The sequence below is a fragment of the Lactuca sativa genome, chromosome 1, assembly GCF_002870075.4.
Source record: "Lactuca sativa cultivar Salinas chromosome 1, Lsat_Salinas_v11, whole genome shotgun sequence".
Classification (NCBI taxonomy): Eukaryota; Viridiplantae; Streptophyta; class Magnoliopsida; order Asterales; family Asteraceae; genus Lactuca; species Lactuca sativa.
Genome location: NC_056623.2, coordinates 71,183,473 through 71,202,276, shown reverse-complemented (window position 1 = coordinate 71,202,276; position 18,804 = coordinate 71,183,473). Strand labels below are relative to the sequence as shown.

Here is an 18,804-nt window from a genome sequence, read left to right as displayed (position 1 = left end):
ATAGACAACATTTTTTATTTTATTAGTTGAACGATCTTCCTCGTCTCATATAGTTATGATATTGTTATATAATTATAAATATTTTAATTAGTCATTCTTTCCATAATAAGGTTACCTAATTTAAACATATATTGACAACACACACACACACACACACACACATATATATATATATATATATATATATATATATATATATATATATATATATTTCTACTGCATTAAATATTGACAACTATTTCATTTATTCAAATAAAGTTATATAATATAATTTATAGAATGTTAAATGTTATATGGATTTAACTTTAGTATATCATCAATGTAGATTGTTTTCTAAATCATGATTGGTTTATTTTAAATTGATTATGAATATAAATGCTAGCTTTTATGTTTGTTCTTATTTATTTGGTGTTCGCAAGAACTTTGCATTAGTTTTGGCGCAATTTTGAATAATTTTAGTATATAATCAATATAATTTGGTATATCTTTCAGTTATATGAAATATCAAATAATGACATTTCATTAATATTGTGATAATTTAGTAAATATTGTGTTTTTACTAATCTTAACGGTCTTATTTTTTCTAATAATCGTAACACTTTTAGTAATTGTACTTTTTACAAATCTCCTAATATCTTATAATTTTTATCTTACTTTATAATTTTTCATAACTATGTTATTTTCAAGATTGACTGCTTTAATAGTTTTTTTTTTTTCAGTCTATTCAATTTTATATTTCATTGTACAACTTCATCGTTTGTATGTATTCTGAAATTTTACTTTAAAAATGTTTAATGTTTACACCTTGATATCAATTTTTTTTTAATAAACCCATGTAATAATTATCGATTATATATCTCGTTATAATTAACATTTACTTCCTTCATTAAATCAAATTCCTCATTAGACGGATATATTTTTGGAAAGTAATAATTATAATTGGACAACATTATCTAAGACGTAAATGTTTGATACACTTTTGGAGGAAAATAATCTGGATTATTATAAAATTTTATATAAAGAAAATACAAATTTAAAATTGGTGAAGTTATGGATGAAATTACTGGCGAAAATTATTTTGGAAGGAGTTGTATTTTGTAAGGTATAATAATATTACAAAATTTGAAATATATATATTTGTTGTGTAAATTTATAAATTTTATTGGTACAATATATATTGATAAAAAAGTAGGTTGATATGATATACAAATTAAAAAAAAAAATCATATGACATAAAAATTAATAAAAATCATAATCATATCTAATATATAAAAATAACATTTTTGTAATTAATGTCAGTTCCCAATATAGTTAATTTCTATTTCGTTAAAGTTACATAATATCTTTCCTGTTTATTTGAAAAGTTTCAGAAAAATAGTTAACTGATTTCATGTAACTTGTGAAAAAGAAAATCGAAATATATGAATACATATATTTGATATAGGAACAAAAAAATAATCAAAAAAATATAAAAAGCGAAAGAAGATACTGACCTTCTAGTGCACAAGAACGAATGTTTGAAGCAGAGAATGATGATGAAAGTTATAAACAATAATAATGATGTTGTAGGAGAATATTTGAAGAAAAGAAACGATTGAAAATAAGTGTGAGTCGTGGATTTAAGGATAAATCGTATATGTATGTGATAATTTGAATATAATTTTTTGGTATTAATGTTTTCCTAATAAAAATAGATTTTATATTAATGGTTTACTAATATAAACGAATTTGTATTAATGGTTGATATTAATGTCTTGATTGAAATGGTTTGTTAGTAATGTGCTTTTAAAATTGACCATATTAAAATATTCATAACCAGATATTCAAGATTTAAAATATGAAAAACTTTTATTGGAATTAAATACATTTCATTTCAACGAATGTAAGTTATTGTTTGACGATTGGAAAACATATATTGGAATTAAATGCATTCCATATGAGAAAGATAATGTCAGCAATTTGATCTAAGGACAGAAAAAATAAGATTGAAATACAATCAATGGTCAAGATTATTTAAGATGATGTCCTAAGGTTTCTCTTTTAATAATATTTAGAGATGATTGAGTAATGTCAAAAGGTTAAATTATATTTGACAAAAAAAATCGAAATATATTAATACATCCTTTATAATAAATGAAAGTTTTTTTTGCCACTTGTCATTTCCTCAAGATTTTTGTCACATGTCTGAGATTTTTGAATTACTTAAATTCCATTTGTCATTATGTGGTATTTTTATTTTTTTTCATAATAAAAAATTAATCAAATCCACTAATTAACACCTCTATTATTATATATGTAAAGTATTTATTATATTAAATGTGTAGATCAACACTATAATTAATAAAACATTTATTATTTAAGGTAAATATATCATTCTCCATAAAATGAATATTACTCTAATAAATGAAGGTTTTTTTGCCACTTGTCATACTCTCATTCAATTTGCCACATGTAATTTTATGGTAATTTTAAATTAATTTTTATTCCACTTGTTATTTTATGGTTTTTCTATTTTATTATGCCAAATATTATTTAAATCTAATAATAAATGCATATCAATTTCATTAATGGATTTTTCTTCTAATTTCAAAATTACTAAATTAAAGTTTCATTAATTTCTTTTATTTATTTATTTAAATTATTTGTTTAAATTTAAAATAGAAAAAAAAACACCTTAATTTTTATAATTCAATTCTCACTTTTCTTATAAATTCAAACTTCTCTAATATTTTTAATTTTATATTAATTTTTTTTAAATAAACCCATGTGATACATGGGTTTCACACCTAGTTTTCTATAACAAATGAAAGTTTTTTTTTTTTTTTTTTTTTTTTTTTTTTGCCATTTTTCGTTTCCACAAGATTTTTGCCACATGTCATTATGTGGGATTGTTTAATTACTTAAATTTCACATGTCATTATGTGGTATTTTCATTTTTTTCTTAATAAAAAATTAATCAATTCCATTAATTAACACATCTATTATTATATATGTAAAGTATTTATTGTATTAAATATGTAGATCAACACTATATTTAATAAAAGATTTATTATTTAAGGTACATATATTTTTTTCCATAAAATGAATATAATAATAAATAGTTTGTTTTTTCTACCACTAAAAACATTTATTATGATTTTTTGTTACATAATTAAAATAATGAAATATTATAAAACAATATTGTCAAAATTAAAATATAATAAAATATATGTTGTTAAACTTTGAAATGAATTAGATATTAAAAATATTTAACGGTGTAATATATGAGTCTCACACCTATTTTCTATAACAAATGAATTTTTTTTGCCACTTGTCATTTCCTCAAAATTTTTGTCACATGTCATTATGTGAGATTTTTGAATTACTTAAATTTCGCATATCATTATGTGGTATTTTTATTTTTTTGTTGATAAAAAATTAATCAATTCACTAATTAACACCACTATTATTATTATTATTATTATTATTATTATTATTATTATTATTATTATTATTATTATTATTATTATTATTATATATATATATATATATATATATATGTATATATAAAGTATTTATTATATAAAATATGTAGATCAACACTATAATTAATGAAACATTTATTATTTAAGGTAAATATATTTTTCTCCATAAAATGAATATAATAGTAATAGTTTGTTTTTTCTACCACTAAAAACATTTATTATGATTTTGTTGTTACATAATTAAAATAATGAAATATTATAAAATAATATTGTCAAAATTAAGATTTAATAAAATATATGTTGTTAAACTTTGAAATGAAGTAGGTATTAAAAATATTTAACGTTTACACCATGATATAAAACTTTGATTTTTAATAAATCCGTGTAGTACACGGGTCTCACACCAAGTATATTTGATATAGATATAAAAATAATAAACGAAAAAAAAGATAAAAAACGAAAGAAGATACTGACCTTCTAGTGCATAAGAGCGAATGTTTGAAGAAGATAATGATGATGGAAGTTATAAACAATAATAATGATGTTGTAGAAGAATGTTTGAAGAAAAGAAACGATTGAAAATAAGTGTGAGCCGTGGATTCAATGATGAATCGTATATGTATGTGATAATTTGAATATAATTTTTGGGTATTAATGATTTCCTAATGAAAATAGATTTTATATTAATGGTTTACTAATATAAAAGGATTTATATTAATGGTTTATATTAATGCATTGATTCAAATGGTTTGTTAGTAATATGCTTTTAAAATTGACTATATTAAAATTTTCATAACCGAAAATTCAAGATTTAAAATATGGAAAACTTTTATTGGAATTAAATACATTCCGTTGGAACGAATGTAAGTGATTGTTTGACGATTGGAAAACATTTATTGGAATTAAATACATTTCATATAGGAAAGATGATGTCAACAATTTGATTTAAGGGTGAAAAAAATAAGATTAAAATACAATCAATTGTTCAAATTATTTTAGATGATATCATAAAGTTTCTCTTTTAATAATATTTAGAGATTGTTTTCTAAAATGATATAACCGCTACAAAAGTACAATAAAATATAGTTCAAAAATCATTAATTTATTTATTAATCATTTTATAGTTTAAAACTCTCTTTTTTATTTATTGAAAATGTCTAGTTATTGAAGTGTATAATCATTGAAAGCCGATATGATATCTTATTTTTATTTATGATATATTTAATGTCAATTACATATTCCCTTTCATTAATTAACAATTTTTATTATAAATGTTTTTCACTAATTTAATTGCATACAATATAAATGAAAATTAGAGGATTTATAATGCATAATTCAATGAAAAAGTTGAATGAGGTCGCATGCCTAATTGGTATTCAATGGATTAAACTCTACCATTGTGGGATGTCATGTTGGCATTTAATAGATATGAAGTTCATTGGTCATTGAAACTATTCAATGGAAAAAATGAAACATTTTTAACTATTAAATGTATATTCCATTATCGAGTTCAATATATTATAAAAGAATTAATATAGAGTTATATAATAAGTAAAATGATGATGTGTTAATCCATTAAAATCAAATAAATTTAATGCATTATAGATTTACTTCGACAACTTATAAAAAATATGTTCACCCTCTTACAATTTTACCATCTCGACCAAACATCTGGGGTTTTGATTTTAAATGGCGACAATTTTAAAATAATTAGAAGAAAAACTCACTACCAGAAATTTGAGCAATAGAGGTAGCAAGTGTTCGTCGCTACTAAGTATAATAGCTGTCACTATTGTTTTTACCACTAAGTATAAATGTATAATAGCTGTCACTATTTTGTTGTCCGGCGTATGTGACTGTTATTGAGTCGTCACAAGCCTTGTCGCTAATGCTGAGAAGTCGTTGCTATTGGTTTCACAGTATTGCTTATTATTATTATTTTTGTAATAATTGATCACGACCATGGATGTTAAGCTATGACACCTTCTAATCCCATTAAACTAATTTATTTTAGATTGGTAAGATCTTTAAAATCATCATTGTTAAACTAATTTGTTTCAGATTTATCATCTTCAACAAAACTTTAACAGATTGTTAGAATATATTTTTTCCCATGTTCTTGTCCAGTAACATCCCCCACCAAAAACACATTATCGTCTTCTTCACCGCCTGCTTCCCCACCGTTATACTCCCCGTCGATCTTATTGCTCCTCATATTCTGACCGGAAACCACCCATTCACATCTTGTACGTTACAAGTGCTCCTTCTCCATTTCCAAGAGAACACCATTTAATTGGGTGATGATCGATGAGGTTCCTACCATTTCGAACTAGAAGTGAGATTTTTTTAAGTGGTTAATTAATCTAGTATAAACATCATGTGCAAGATAAATCATAACAAATTTTTATCTAAATTTTCTTGCTCTATGATTTCGAAAATATTTTTTTTTTTGTCTAAGATGGATATGAAACAATTAAATTGTAGGGTATGCAAAAAGAATTCTTCCAAACCCTAGAATGCATCTTTAGTATCTCACTGGCACTCTCCTTCGTCTTCCTTCCACAATCTACTTGCAGCACCAAACACAACTTTCCTACCACCCCCAACTGCAACATCTCTCGTAAAACACTTCTGTTGCCGGAGAATTTCGCCACCGAATGCAATATACTCACCGCCCTCTCACTGGCCACCGACGACACACGGAAGATCTTCTTGGAAACCACCGCTAATCCACCTCCATGTTTCAACAGCTCCGATCGTCCTTCTGCGCACTGACAAAGTTGGTCTAGAACCACAATAACCATCTCCGAGACTCTCTTTTCTGTGCAATCCAGGAGGATGTCGATCAGCACCTGAACTGCCCCTGCCTCCGCCGCTTTCATCCTGTTCCGTCCCCATGGACAGACGTTGATGAGTAGCTTTAGTGTTGCTTTTGTGGCTTTCCGGGAGATTTCATCCATCAAGATTTGTACAAGCACCATGAAGAACCGAGGGTTCAATGACGTCACTTGCATGGGATCCGCCACCTCTAACATCGCTTTTAGTAACATGACGGCGTAAGTGCGTGACTCGTAACTGGTGGCGCGTTCCATCACTCGCGTCAACGTCTCAACGAATTCTCCAGTCTTTCCGAACAATGATTTAAGACTCATTGGTGACAGGTGAAGGTGGTGAAGAATGCTTAGCACTTCATCTACTCCAGTCGAAACAAACTCATCGACACCGGAAACTTCTCCGGCCTGTGGCAATGACGTCATGTTGTTTTCCACGTTAGTTAAGATCCACGCAAGGTAATCAGCTGCTCCTACTGATTCCATCAACTTCTTGTTCTTTTCGTTCTCCATAACAATCGCTTTTAACTTCTTTAAACAGTTCAGTTGCAGGTGAGGAGACTTTGAATCCTTCAAGAGTTTTATGATTTCGATTTTGGAGATCGGAAGTCGTGGTGTTGGCAATCTCTCGATGCCAGACGACGGATTAAGGGTGCACCATGACTGGATTAGACGCCGGAGGGTGTGGTTTGGTGTGAGCTCAATATCAACGACGACTTGTTTGGTTACCGGACAAACGTCATTCTTCTGAGAAAACAACCATTTCTCGATGCTATCACGATCATATGTGATCCCTGTAGAGAGAGCTACAGGGTCTTTCATGATCTCAAGCGAAATTGGACAGATAAAAAAGCGAGGAATTTGGATATCTTGTTCAAGATCAGCCATTAATGAATGCAAGAATTTGTAGTATAAGTTAAAGAGCTAAGAAAACAATGGGTTTTTATTTTGGGGAAGTACAGCTATGAATTATGCCAATAAGAGATCTTGGTTTTATACGAGTTCAAGAAGATACCTATTCTGGTAAGAAAGTCTAAACACGTAATATGTTTGACTTTTCAAAGAGAAGTGAGAAGCCCAATGAGTAGGAAAAGTGTGTTTGTGCGTTTGTGGAGTGTGTGTGTAAGATGGAATTTATACTGTTAGCCCTTTGATCTAAGCCAGTTGTATTTTACAGGCTCTAACATATAAGATTCCTCAAAATTGGTCCAAACTTGCCACTTGCAAACAAAATAATGGTAGAGTTTACAAGGATACCTTTAATAAAAAAAATCATATAAGTTTGGTTTAAACGCTATAGTTTTTATTTTATTCAAACTATGGAGATTGTTTCAGAAAAAAAAAAAAAAAAACAATGTAAGAGCTAATGGATAACGAATCGAAAAAACAAACATTTGAAATTTCTTTTTCTAATCAACGTTTATTTATTTCAATTAAAAGTTTTAATGGTTAAATAATAATAAAATTTTCTTAAAATGTTTAAGCGAAATAGATTTCAAATTATAATGGTTCTTATAGAATTCAAAGTTTCATATATTTATTTAGGGGGTGTTTAGATTAGCTTATTAGCTTATTTGTGGTGGGAATAAACAATAAGCAATAAGTAAGACAATAGATGTTTATTAAAATTAACTTATTTAGCTTATTTCTAATACAATAAGCTGATTTTTAAAGATTTTATCCAAACACTTAAACTTAACTTATTGTGATGAGAATATAAACAATAAACACCCTCTTTTCTTCCTATCCAAACACCCCTTTAAAAACATCAAAATCAAAATGTTAAACTAAAAATAAGTTTTTCGATAATTATATTTTGTTTCCAAGTATTATTTTTTATGGAATTTATGATTTTTGTAATATAAAAGACTAAGATAAATTTATAGTTTTGTTATACTAATAAATATTTCTATAGAAAATATTTGTTTAAAAAAATACGATAAAACAAAAGAAAATTATATTAAGACACTTCAATTCTTTTTAATATGGTTTTACCATAAAATCATTTTTAGATGCTTTAAAACCAGATGTTTTAAACTTTATAGTTGGTTAACATGCAACGTTAGCAATTGATTAGTTTTGATGGCTAACGTGGTAAGCCAAAGGGTTTTAATAACCCCACCCTAGGGGTGTAACTGATTCGATCCAGCTTGTGAGATATTCGAGACAGACTTGAAAAATACTTGAAATTGACTTGGCTTAAGTCCAACTCGAGCTACTCGAGTACATTATCGAGTCGATCGTGAAGCTTGTGGGTTTAATCAAGTATTTTTCTATTTACATATTTACCTTTTGTTTTATTCATATTTACATATTATAGAGTCGGATCGATTTGAACTCACGAGCTTCACATTTTTATTATAGTTTAATGTAATTTTATTTTCTTAATAGTTAATCGAGTCGAGTCGATCCAAGCTCGAAAGTCTCGATTACTTTATCAAGCTCTCAAGCTCAAGCTTGAGCTTGAATATAAGGATTGAGTCGAGCTCAAGCCGAGTTTCGAGCTTAGCAGTATTCGACTTGACTCGAATACACTCATCCCTTCACATATCTCTTTTTCTTTCCTGATTCCTTGACATTGGCAATCAACCACACATACAACCTTTTTTGGAATGTAACGTCCCAATTTTTGAAATAAAATTTTTCATTTTTAATTAAGATAAAATACCATTTTCATAAAACAGGTCAATAAAAATAATATGTTCCGAGATACATTCATCCAAAAAACAGAGTAACATAACAAAGGTGGAATCACAAAAATATTGAAGTTGTTGACGAGTGTGTATAGTCAAGCCGTCATCTTCTTACGATCATCTGAAGTACCTAAAACATTTAATCCATAATTATAGGTCAAAGCTTAGTGAATTTTCCAAAATACCATATACACCAATAAACATACACACATGCAAACAAGGCTCTCAGTACTAGAATCGATCCACCCAATTAACATTGAGTTTCTAGGCTCACAACAGTCTAGTTGTTCTAGCCATCAATTCTTCATCGTAAGTGTCTAGACCCACAACACTTAATGTTGATTTTGTCATTAACTCACCCATTGGCCTTCAACATAAAGTTGGTTCACCTGCATATTGGCTTTCCGCATGAAGCTGGAACGCCTCACCCCACCATCACATATGTCGTCATATACATAAAATAGATAAACATACATCTCAACATCACAAGTAACGATCTATAAATCTACCTCCCTAATAACATACCACAATCTAAACTCATCCTAGCACACTAAGACGCATATTGTAGTAAATAGTATAGTGAGAAAACCCACCTCATAGTGTAACGCCCCATTTTCTGGTATCTAATTTAAACGAGTATTTTCCTTCAATAAGGGGTACTCGATGAGTCTGTAGCCCGACTCATCGAGTAGAGTCGGGATGATCACGCAATTTGAGTCGGCTACTCGACGAGTCCATATGTTGGGACTCGGCGAGTCCGCCTGTCTGGATGAAGCCCTGATTTTAAGGGTCTGCGTCCTATTTAAACACATTTATGCGCCCCAAGTTTGCCTCCATCAACCTCAGAACTTTTCTTACCAAACCCTAGCCCTCTTAAAGAGTGTGTGAGTGATTGTTGCTTTGTGAAGGAACTTTTGGTGCATTTTGGAGCAAGAAGAAGAAGGAGAAGGTTGAATAGTTCAAGGAAGAGGAAGTGGATCCAGAACACACTCCTTTGTGGTCATCTTTTCTGGTAATAAAGTCTCCATCTTGCTTATTGATCTAATAGATCTTGTTTGTCTCCAAATTGTTGATGTTAAGCTCAAGAACCCCAAATCCTTTGTATTGAAGCCTTATGATCGAGTTATACTTCAGATCTAGCCTCTCTTAAACTCCAGGAGCTCATTATAGCCACCTTTATGCAATCTTGGCCTTGTCCCAAACCCTAAGTGCTTAGTATTTGATGAGTTTTGGTATTTTAGCCTCATACCCTTGTGCATGCACGTAAAGTTGGAAACTTTACGTGTAAAACCAGTCCTAGAAGCTCATATCTATGTTTTGGAAGTACTGAAATCGATTAGAATCGACTGTATAGTAATAGCATGCTTGGGACTCGACAAGTTGTTCATACGACTCGGCAAGTCACAGACTGGGTGTGTTCATATGTTGAAGGAGACTCGACGAGTTGTTCATACAACTCGGCGAGTCGGATGAAGTTAGACTCGATGTTAGCATCGAGGGAGAACTCGTCGAGTCTTTGCCAAACTCGACGAGTAGAAGCGGGTAAAGGACTAGAATGGATGATAGGGACTCGGCGAGTTGATGGCCCAACTCGGCGAGTCCGGTCAACAGGAAGTTGACTTTGACCAGCCTAGGGGTAAATAGTCATTCTACCCTGAGATTAGTATCAATATTTGATTTAGTGTTTATGGGAATTGTAGTCGGGGAGTTCCGGAACAGCGGTCAAGCTGTTTCAGACTTAGCATATCAGCAACCATCGTTACGAGGTGAGTTTTCCTTCCAGTAGGAACGGGTCTACGGCCATAATGCCGACCTGTCTAGTTAGCAGTAGATCCGGAATTTGGTCCGATGCAGTAGTTCAGCGTACTTGATGTCTTTGTGATTCAAGCATGTCTTTGTGCCATGTGTTCCGGACTTCGGTCTGATGCAGTATGCAGTATATGTGCTTATGCTAGTTGATATGTTTATGCTATGTTATGCTTAGTCAGTTTCCGGACATCGGTCCGATGCAGGGGGACACGGTCCCGGTCAATTCCGGATTTCGGTCCGATGCAGTTAGTTCCGGACTTCGGTCCGATGCAGGGGACTCGATCCCAGTTAGTTCCGGACTTCAGTCCGATGCAGAGGGCAAGGCTCTGGTCAGTTCTGGACTTCGGTCCGATGCAGTTTCCGGACCTTGGTCCGATGCAGTGGGCAAGGCCCAATAGTTATTTATGTGTTATTGTATGGTATGTGTTAGTTTATGGGAGCTCACTAAGCTTTGTGCTTACAGTTTCAGGTACTTCCGCAAGCAAAGGGAAGAGCTCGGGATGATGGCATTGCACACACCACAGTTTCAACTTTTTTTCCTGGGAGTTTATTTCAGATACTATGTTATGTTGATACAGTTCTTTTGTCATGACACATCTATTATAACTTTTTGGGATTTATGACGTACGATTTCATGATATATTATGATGGTTGATATCTTTAGTATTATTTTAACAAAAAAAATTTAGGTCGTATTTTGGGTCGTTTCACATAGATAACTGGATAAACACCATTACATGCAAATAAGGTAGAGGTCGGTCTCACGATTCACCTAGACATTTGATAAAGTCAACCCCTAGTCCACGACACGAAGCCCTAAAGTTTGACCCAAGGTCAAACTTCGTCAAAAAGTCCGCAGTTGGGCATGTTGGTCAACGAGAACACCATGCCTCCATTTGGGCACCTCGTGCTTACAAAAGGACAAAATAGTCGGGTCATTTAGTCGAAAACAGTCATGGAGCAATTTTACTAAAAACACGTCGCACCCTTAGAAGGCACGTCGTGACAAGGTCAAAATTAGTTATTCAAAAACAACTTAATGCATTAAGCCAAAGCTTCAAATCCCGTATTTGGTCTTAAATGATGTCTTAATGGATAAATATTCCAACTTTATCCATTACCAAGCTCCAAGACAACTAGATCTAGAACCCTAATCTAATAAAAGTCCAAGTTTGCATTTTTATACATGCATGTAGCACAAAATAGCATGCATCCACCAAAAGCTCCAACCAATAACTAATATCTAAAGTATTAAATGGTCCTAAGATCATGGAGTTTCCCAAACTCCATAGATCAAGCCAAGGAGAGACCAAAACATCATAAATAAGGACATAAACACCAAATATTCATGGATCCTAAGATGTAAAACAATAAAGCAATGAACTTTAAGACTTACAAAATGTCCAAAAGTATAAGGATGGCTGAATCTTCACTTGCAACAACACCAATGGCAAAACTTTGGATGATTTCTTGAATTTATGCACCAAAAACACACATAAGAGGATGATAGGAAAAAGGATGGCTCACAATACTCCAAAGAGACGAGGGTTTCACACAATGGATGAACTACGGTTTGTTGGGGGATCAGAATGATCAGTCCTTAGGGTTAAGGTTCCTTAAATAACCCTCAAGGACCCTAAATCTCAAACAAGCCTATAAGCCTAAATCGCAGTGTAATTCATATACGTGTGTCACGACTATCAATCCAAACAGGCCCAAATCAATATTCAGCTTCTAGATAGGAAAATTCCCAATAAGTTAAATTCAATTTAAGAATACATACCAGGAACTTGGATATTACATGGAACGATCAAAAGAAAAATGGAAACGCATTCATATATTGTGGAGAGAAGCAAAATGAGACCATTTTCCTTTGTGTGCAATCATGAAACTAGAAAGGGAGATAATGAAGGGAATGAGGTTTGATTCAAATTATCAGTGAAACAATAATGACGTCGAGCTAAGAATCTAATTATGCAGTCGTTTCACTGTATTTTGGTAGTTTACATCGAAGGTTTTGATTTTGATGTGTCGATTGTTTAGGCACTAGTAGGAGGCGATGAGAAAATACCGCGTACAAAGGGGATCCACTAGAGAGTGAGATATCGAGGGTTGGGGAATGGGGAAGCTACAAAGAGAAGAAGGTTCCACTGCTTTCGTATTTGATTGACTTCTTAGTATTGTCAAAATTAAAACTTTTGATTCATGGCTTTGATTGTTTTCTTAGCATTTTCATAATCAATTCGTAGTACTTTGAATATATATATATATATATATATATATATATATATATATATATATATATATATATATATATATATATATATATATATATATGTAAAGGTTCAAATAAGAACAAAAAAATGTTAAGAAGCGTAAGAACCTCTCATTTTAGATGTTTATAAAGGGTTTAGGGTTTAGGGTTTAAGGTTTAGGGTTTAGGGTTTAGGGGTTAGGGTTAAGGGTTTAGGTTTTAGGGTTTAGGGTGTTTATAAAGGTTTAGGGTGTTTATAAAGGGTTTAGGGTTTAGGGGTTAGGGGTTAGGGTTTAGGGTTTAGGGTTATCTAAACCCTTTATAAACATCTAAAGTTAGAGGTTCTTACGGTTGTTAACCTTTTTTGGTTCTCATTTGAACCACTCCCTATATATATATATATATATATATATATATATATATATATATATATATATATATATATATATATATATATATATATATATATATATATAACACTCTTTTTTAGGGTAAAACTGTATTTTAGAAGAAGAAAAAAAAACTTAATGGTTTTAATGCACCTAAAAGTAATTTTGGGGGTTGGTTTGGAAATTATAGTACGATGTGTGCAATTTTTGAATATTCTTCTTATTGTTAGTGGGGTTAGTGGTGGTGATGTATATGAAATTCGTTGTCTGCCAGGTGCCAAGTGCCAATACTCCTTTGTGAAATTTTCTTCTACAGCCTACAAAACTACAAAAGTCAACTGTCCTTTCTTAATCAACTTTTTAATTTTGAATAAAACTCAAAGTATTTAGTAACATTTAAAGCTGAAGTTGTCGACTAATAAATAGCATACAAAGTATTGTTTTCGTTAACAGATTTTTGAATACTTAAATGATTTATCAAGTAAGACATTTTGAAAACTATGTTGTCAAAGCTTGATATAGCTTTTCACAAATCCATGGAAAGTAAAATCTCATTATATAGAATCTTCGCTATAAAGAGTAAGAACCTTAACCAGTTGATATTACTTCAATTCATAAAAAAAATGCAATTCTCACGAAGATTAATAAATCTACAAGAGATTGTATCAGAAAACGTAAACAAGTTTCTATGTTAGACCTATTCGTTAATTTAGCGAACCCATTTAACAAGATAAGTGTCTTTTTTAATGAATTTAGCGAAACCATTTAACAAGATAAGTGTCTTTTTTATATTTTAAAAAAGTATGGTTTTTGAGAACTATAAGTTTTTGATATAGTCATTTTAATGAATAAATCATAAAAAATGAATAATGGATACATAACATTTTATTGGTAAAATGTAAAAATATCAAGAAATTTTAATCTCAATGCTAAAATCTAAAAAGTATAAATGCACACTTTTCGGTTGCTAGTTTAAGATTTTACTCACGACTCAAATAACAATTCTTATATTATTTATTACTTGTTCAACATTATCGATATCTTTAAATGTTCCTAAATTTTATTCAAATTAGAACAGTCGATTAGGAAAGAACAGTCGACCTTAGTAGATTTAAAAGTCAAAGGAAACTATTGCCTATTAACACTTGGTACTTTGGCAAACAACGACTTTCATTTAAACAGCACCACCATTAAGCAGTCCCCAGTAACAACAAGAAGAAATATTCACAAATTGCACACATTGTATTAAAATTTCCAAATCAACCATGAAATTACAAGTAAATACTTGTTTGTATTTAACTATTTGAAGACAAACTTTTTTACAATTAACATTATTAATGGATCAAAAATATTCTTTCGAAATATATATTAGTATTGCTATGATAATTATTTCTTTACCCTTTTATATTATAAAAAACTAGGATTAATTACGTTTCCAAGTGGCAAGTTTTGGACCCATTTTGCGGAAATAATAAACGTTAGAGCATGTAAAAGACAGTTGATTTAAGTTAAAGGTCTAAAAATGAACATTTATGCTTACATAGTTACACACTCCACAAACACACTTTTGCCACTCTTTAAGCTTCTCAATTCTATTTGAAAAGTCAAACATTTTGCATGTGTTGACTTTCATTCCAAAATTAGTATCTTCTTGAACTCGTATAAAACCAAGTTCTCGCAACTTTTTGCATCATTCAATTAATATCTATATTCGTAACCACTACACCAAAATAAATCGATTGTTTCCGATCTCTTTAAGATAATCATCAAATTCCTGATTCATTAATTAATGGCTGATCTTGACAGCGATATCGAAATTCCTTGCTTTTTCATATGTCCAATTTCCCTTAATATCATGAAAGACCCTGTAACGCTCTCCACCGGAATCACATATGATCATGATAGCATCGAGAAATGGTTGTTCTCTCAGAAGAATGACGTTTGTCCGGTAACCAAACAAGTCGTCGTTGATATTGAGCTCACCCCAAATCACACCCTTCGCCGGTTGATCCAATTATTAGCCTAGCTTATATTTATGTAAACTATTAGATTTATTGTATACTTGAGGGGTGTATACTGTATCATTTTTCTAGTATTTATATAAGATAACTCTCATGCCTATTGGCGTGGTATTCCATTCATTACATGGTATCAAGAGCCCTTCAACCCCTCCCTTCCTCTCCCTCCTCATAACCGACTCCTCCATTGTTTCCGGCGATCTCACCATGGCCGGCTCCTCTAATGACTCCACCCTCCCGATGCACACCCTCATTCATCTCATCACCATTCGTCTCTCTTCTTCCAATTATCTTTTGTGGGTAAATCAAATGGTTCCCCTCTTAAATTATCAACATCTCCTTGCACATGTCGATGGCTCATCGGAAGCTCCACCCACTCATCATACCGTGGACGCCAAGCAAGTTGAGAATCCGGCCTTTGAAGAATGGCAAGCCGCCGATCAACGCACGGTTCTTCTCCTCCAAGCCTCCCTCACGGAGGAAGCTTTTTCTGAAATCGTGGGTCTTTCCTCCGCCCGCGCCATCTGGACTGCTCTCGAATCCGCCTATGGAAACTTCTCCATGGAACGGGTTTAAAATCTACGCGACCAACTTCGGCTTCTCTCCAAGGGTGACTCTCCCGTTTCTGATTATGGTTGCAAGTTCAAGGCCCTTTGTGACCAACTAGCGGCTATTGGTCAAGCCGTTGATGAATCTGACAAATGTCATTGGTTTTTATGTGGCCTCGGCGGCAGTTTTGAAGCTTTTTCCATTGGGGTTCGCACCTCGCGTATCACTCACTCATTCCGGGATCTCCTTGCACAAGCCGAAAGCCATGAATTGTTCATCAAATCGATACATGGGCAGCCCACCTCTGCTGTCGCCAGCGCCTAGCGGGGCTGCTCCCGCGTTTTCTGTTGGTCGGGGTCGCGGTGGTGGCTCCGGTGGTCGTGGTGCTTTTCGTGGCGGTCGTGGTCGCGGTCGTCGGCCTCCTCATTGCCAACTATGTAGACTAAACGAGCATTTTGCTAGTGCTTGCCCTCGACTTTCCACTTTTGCATCTAACTCTATTCCAAATGAAAGGGACTTGACAAAGGCGTTTTTAGCGAATTGTCGCGTCACTCCACCCGCTCCGGATCGGTATGTTGATTCTGGGGCCTCGGACCATATGGTCTCCTCCTCGGGCTCGGTCACTCAATCCGAGCCTTTCCATGGAGACGGTTCGGTTCATTTTGGTAATGGTACAACTCTTCCAATTACCTCTATTGGGACTTCTACTCTCACAAATCGTATTAACTTGCGAGATGTTTTAGTTGTCCCAAAACTTACTAAAAATTTATTATTTGTTAGCAAGTTGACTTCTGATAATGATGTTGATGTCCTTTTCTCGAAAAATTCATGTTCTATTCAGGATCCGGTGGTATTCCATTCATTACACCAATCTTGGTGCACCATTAACGCGCCTTCCGGCATCGAGAGGTTTCCGACGCCACGCCTTCCGATCTCCAGAACCGAAATCATAAAGCTCCTCAAGGATTCAAAGTCTCCACAGTTACAATTGAAGAGCTTGAAAAGGTTAAAAACAATTGTTATGGAGAACGAAAAGAACAGGCGGTTGATGGAATCAGCAGGAGCAGCTGATTGCCTTGCGTCGATCTTAGTCAACGTGGATAATAACACCATGTCATCGCCACAGGCCGGAGAAGTGAGCGATGACGATGATTTTGTTTCAACCGAAGCCGACGAAGCTGTAAGCATTCTTTACCACCTTCAACTGTCTCCAACGGGACTTAAATCATTGTACGGGAAGACTGGAGATTTTGTTGAGACGTTGACGCGCGTGATGGAACGTGCCGCCAGTTTCAAGTCACGTGCTTACGCCGTCATGTTATTAAAAGCGATGTTAGATGTGGCGGAGCCCATGCAAGTGACGTCATTAAACCCTCGATTCTTCATGGTGCTTGTACAAATCTTGGTGGATGAAATCTCCCGGAAAGCCACGAAGGCGACACTGAAGCTACTCATCAGCGTCTGTCCATGGGGGCGGAACAGGATAAAAACGGCTGAGGCAGGGGCGGTTCCGGTGCTGATAGACATCCTCCTGGATTGCACAGAAAAGAGAGTCTCAGAGATGATAATTGTGGTTCTAGACCAACTTTGTCAGTGTGCAGAAAGACGATCGGAGCTGTTGAAACATGGAGGTGGATTAGCGGTGGTTTCCAAGAAGATCTTCCGTGTGTCGTCGGTGGCCAGTGAGAGGGCAGTGAGTATATTGCATTCGGTGGCGAAATTCTCCGGCAACAGAAGTGTTTTACGAGAGATGTTGCAGTTGGGGGTGGTCGGAAAGTTGTGTTTGGTGCTGCAAGTAGATTGTGGAAGGAAGACGAAGGAGAGTGCCAGTGAGATTCTAAAGATGCATTCTAGGGTTTGGAAGAATTCTTTTTGCATACCCTACAATTTAAGTGTTTCATATCCATCTTAAAGCAAGAAAATATGGATAAATATAGTTATGATTTATTGCTTGGGCTTGATATATTGTCAAGATTTCATAACTTCATGATCATAATTGTCTTGTAATTAGTTGTAAAACAATAAGATTTTCGCTCTAAATATTTTAGAAATGGGGGAAAAATAAAACTCCTTTGAGATGTTTTTTTTTCGAGATGGCAAAAATAGTTAGAGCTTGAAAATATCTTTCTAAGTCGTCAATTTTTTGTTTATTCGCATTCTGCAAACGTAAATCCCAACATCGTGATTACATAACTTTAATTTGTTTCTTACCTATTATCGTACTCTTGTATTCATTCAAAACAAGACATCCACATCGGATTAAAAGAGTTTAATAAATTATCACATTATCGTTTCATTTTTTAAAACTTTTTATTATTTTTTTCTAATATGTATTAGAGATGACGAAAAAACTCATGTCGTACGGGGCATCTGATACTTTAATCTGATTTGACAGGGGAATCCTCGAGCGGACCGAGTACGAGGGCAGGGATGGTAATCCCCGAATAAATAAACGGGGGATGGGGATACCAATCCATCCTTGCACCTGAACCTGAACCTGAACCTGAACCTGAACTTGAACCTGAACCTGAACCGAACACCAATATATATTTAATAAATAAATATTATATTAAACACCTAATATTCACTGCTATAAAGAAGTATCATCAACATAATCATTCCCTCGGTTCAGCGACCACTACTAGCAAGTAAGTGTTTTAATGATACGTAAACTATACATGACACTCATTTATGTATGTCATGTTTCATTTTCATAATAATAATTAAAAAAACATGGAATACACTTTTTGATATATGTGTGTCATCTTAGCTTAAGTGTCGTCTTATAATTCCTAAA

The 18,804-nt window shown here is 33.0% G+C and overlaps 2 protein-coding genes across 2 annotated transcripts; one reads left to right on the top strand and one right to left on the bottom strand.

The window, feature by feature from the left end:
• Positions 1-5,160: 5,160 nt before the first annotated feature.
• Positions 5,161-7,383, bottom strand: LOC111916637 (E3 ubiquitin-protein ligase PUB22). Its single transcript, XM_023912306.3, has 2 exons — positions 5,975-7,383; positions 5,161-5,780 (listed from the first exon to the last, which is right to left on the bottom strand). The coding sequence occupies exons 1-2, from the start codon at positions 7,181-7,183 to the stop codon at positions 5,754-5,756; spliced, it is 1,236 nt and encodes a 411-aa protein (XP_023768074.1). The 5' UTR covers positions 7,184-7,383; the 3' UTR covers positions 5,161-5,753.
• Positions 7,384-15,175: 7,792 nt separating this feature from the next.
• On the top strand, positions 15,176-17,919 carry LOC111916567 (E3 ubiquitin-protein ligase PUB23). Its single transcript, XM_042898291.1, has 3 exons — positions 15,176-15,450; positions 16,875-17,146; positions 17,177-17,919. The coding sequence occupies exons 1-3, from the start codon at positions 15,230-15,232 to the stop codon at positions 17,917-17,919; spliced, it is 1,236 nt and encodes a 411-aa protein (XP_042754225.1). The 5' UTR covers positions 15,176-15,229.
• Positions 17,920-18,804: the final 885 nt, after the last annotated feature.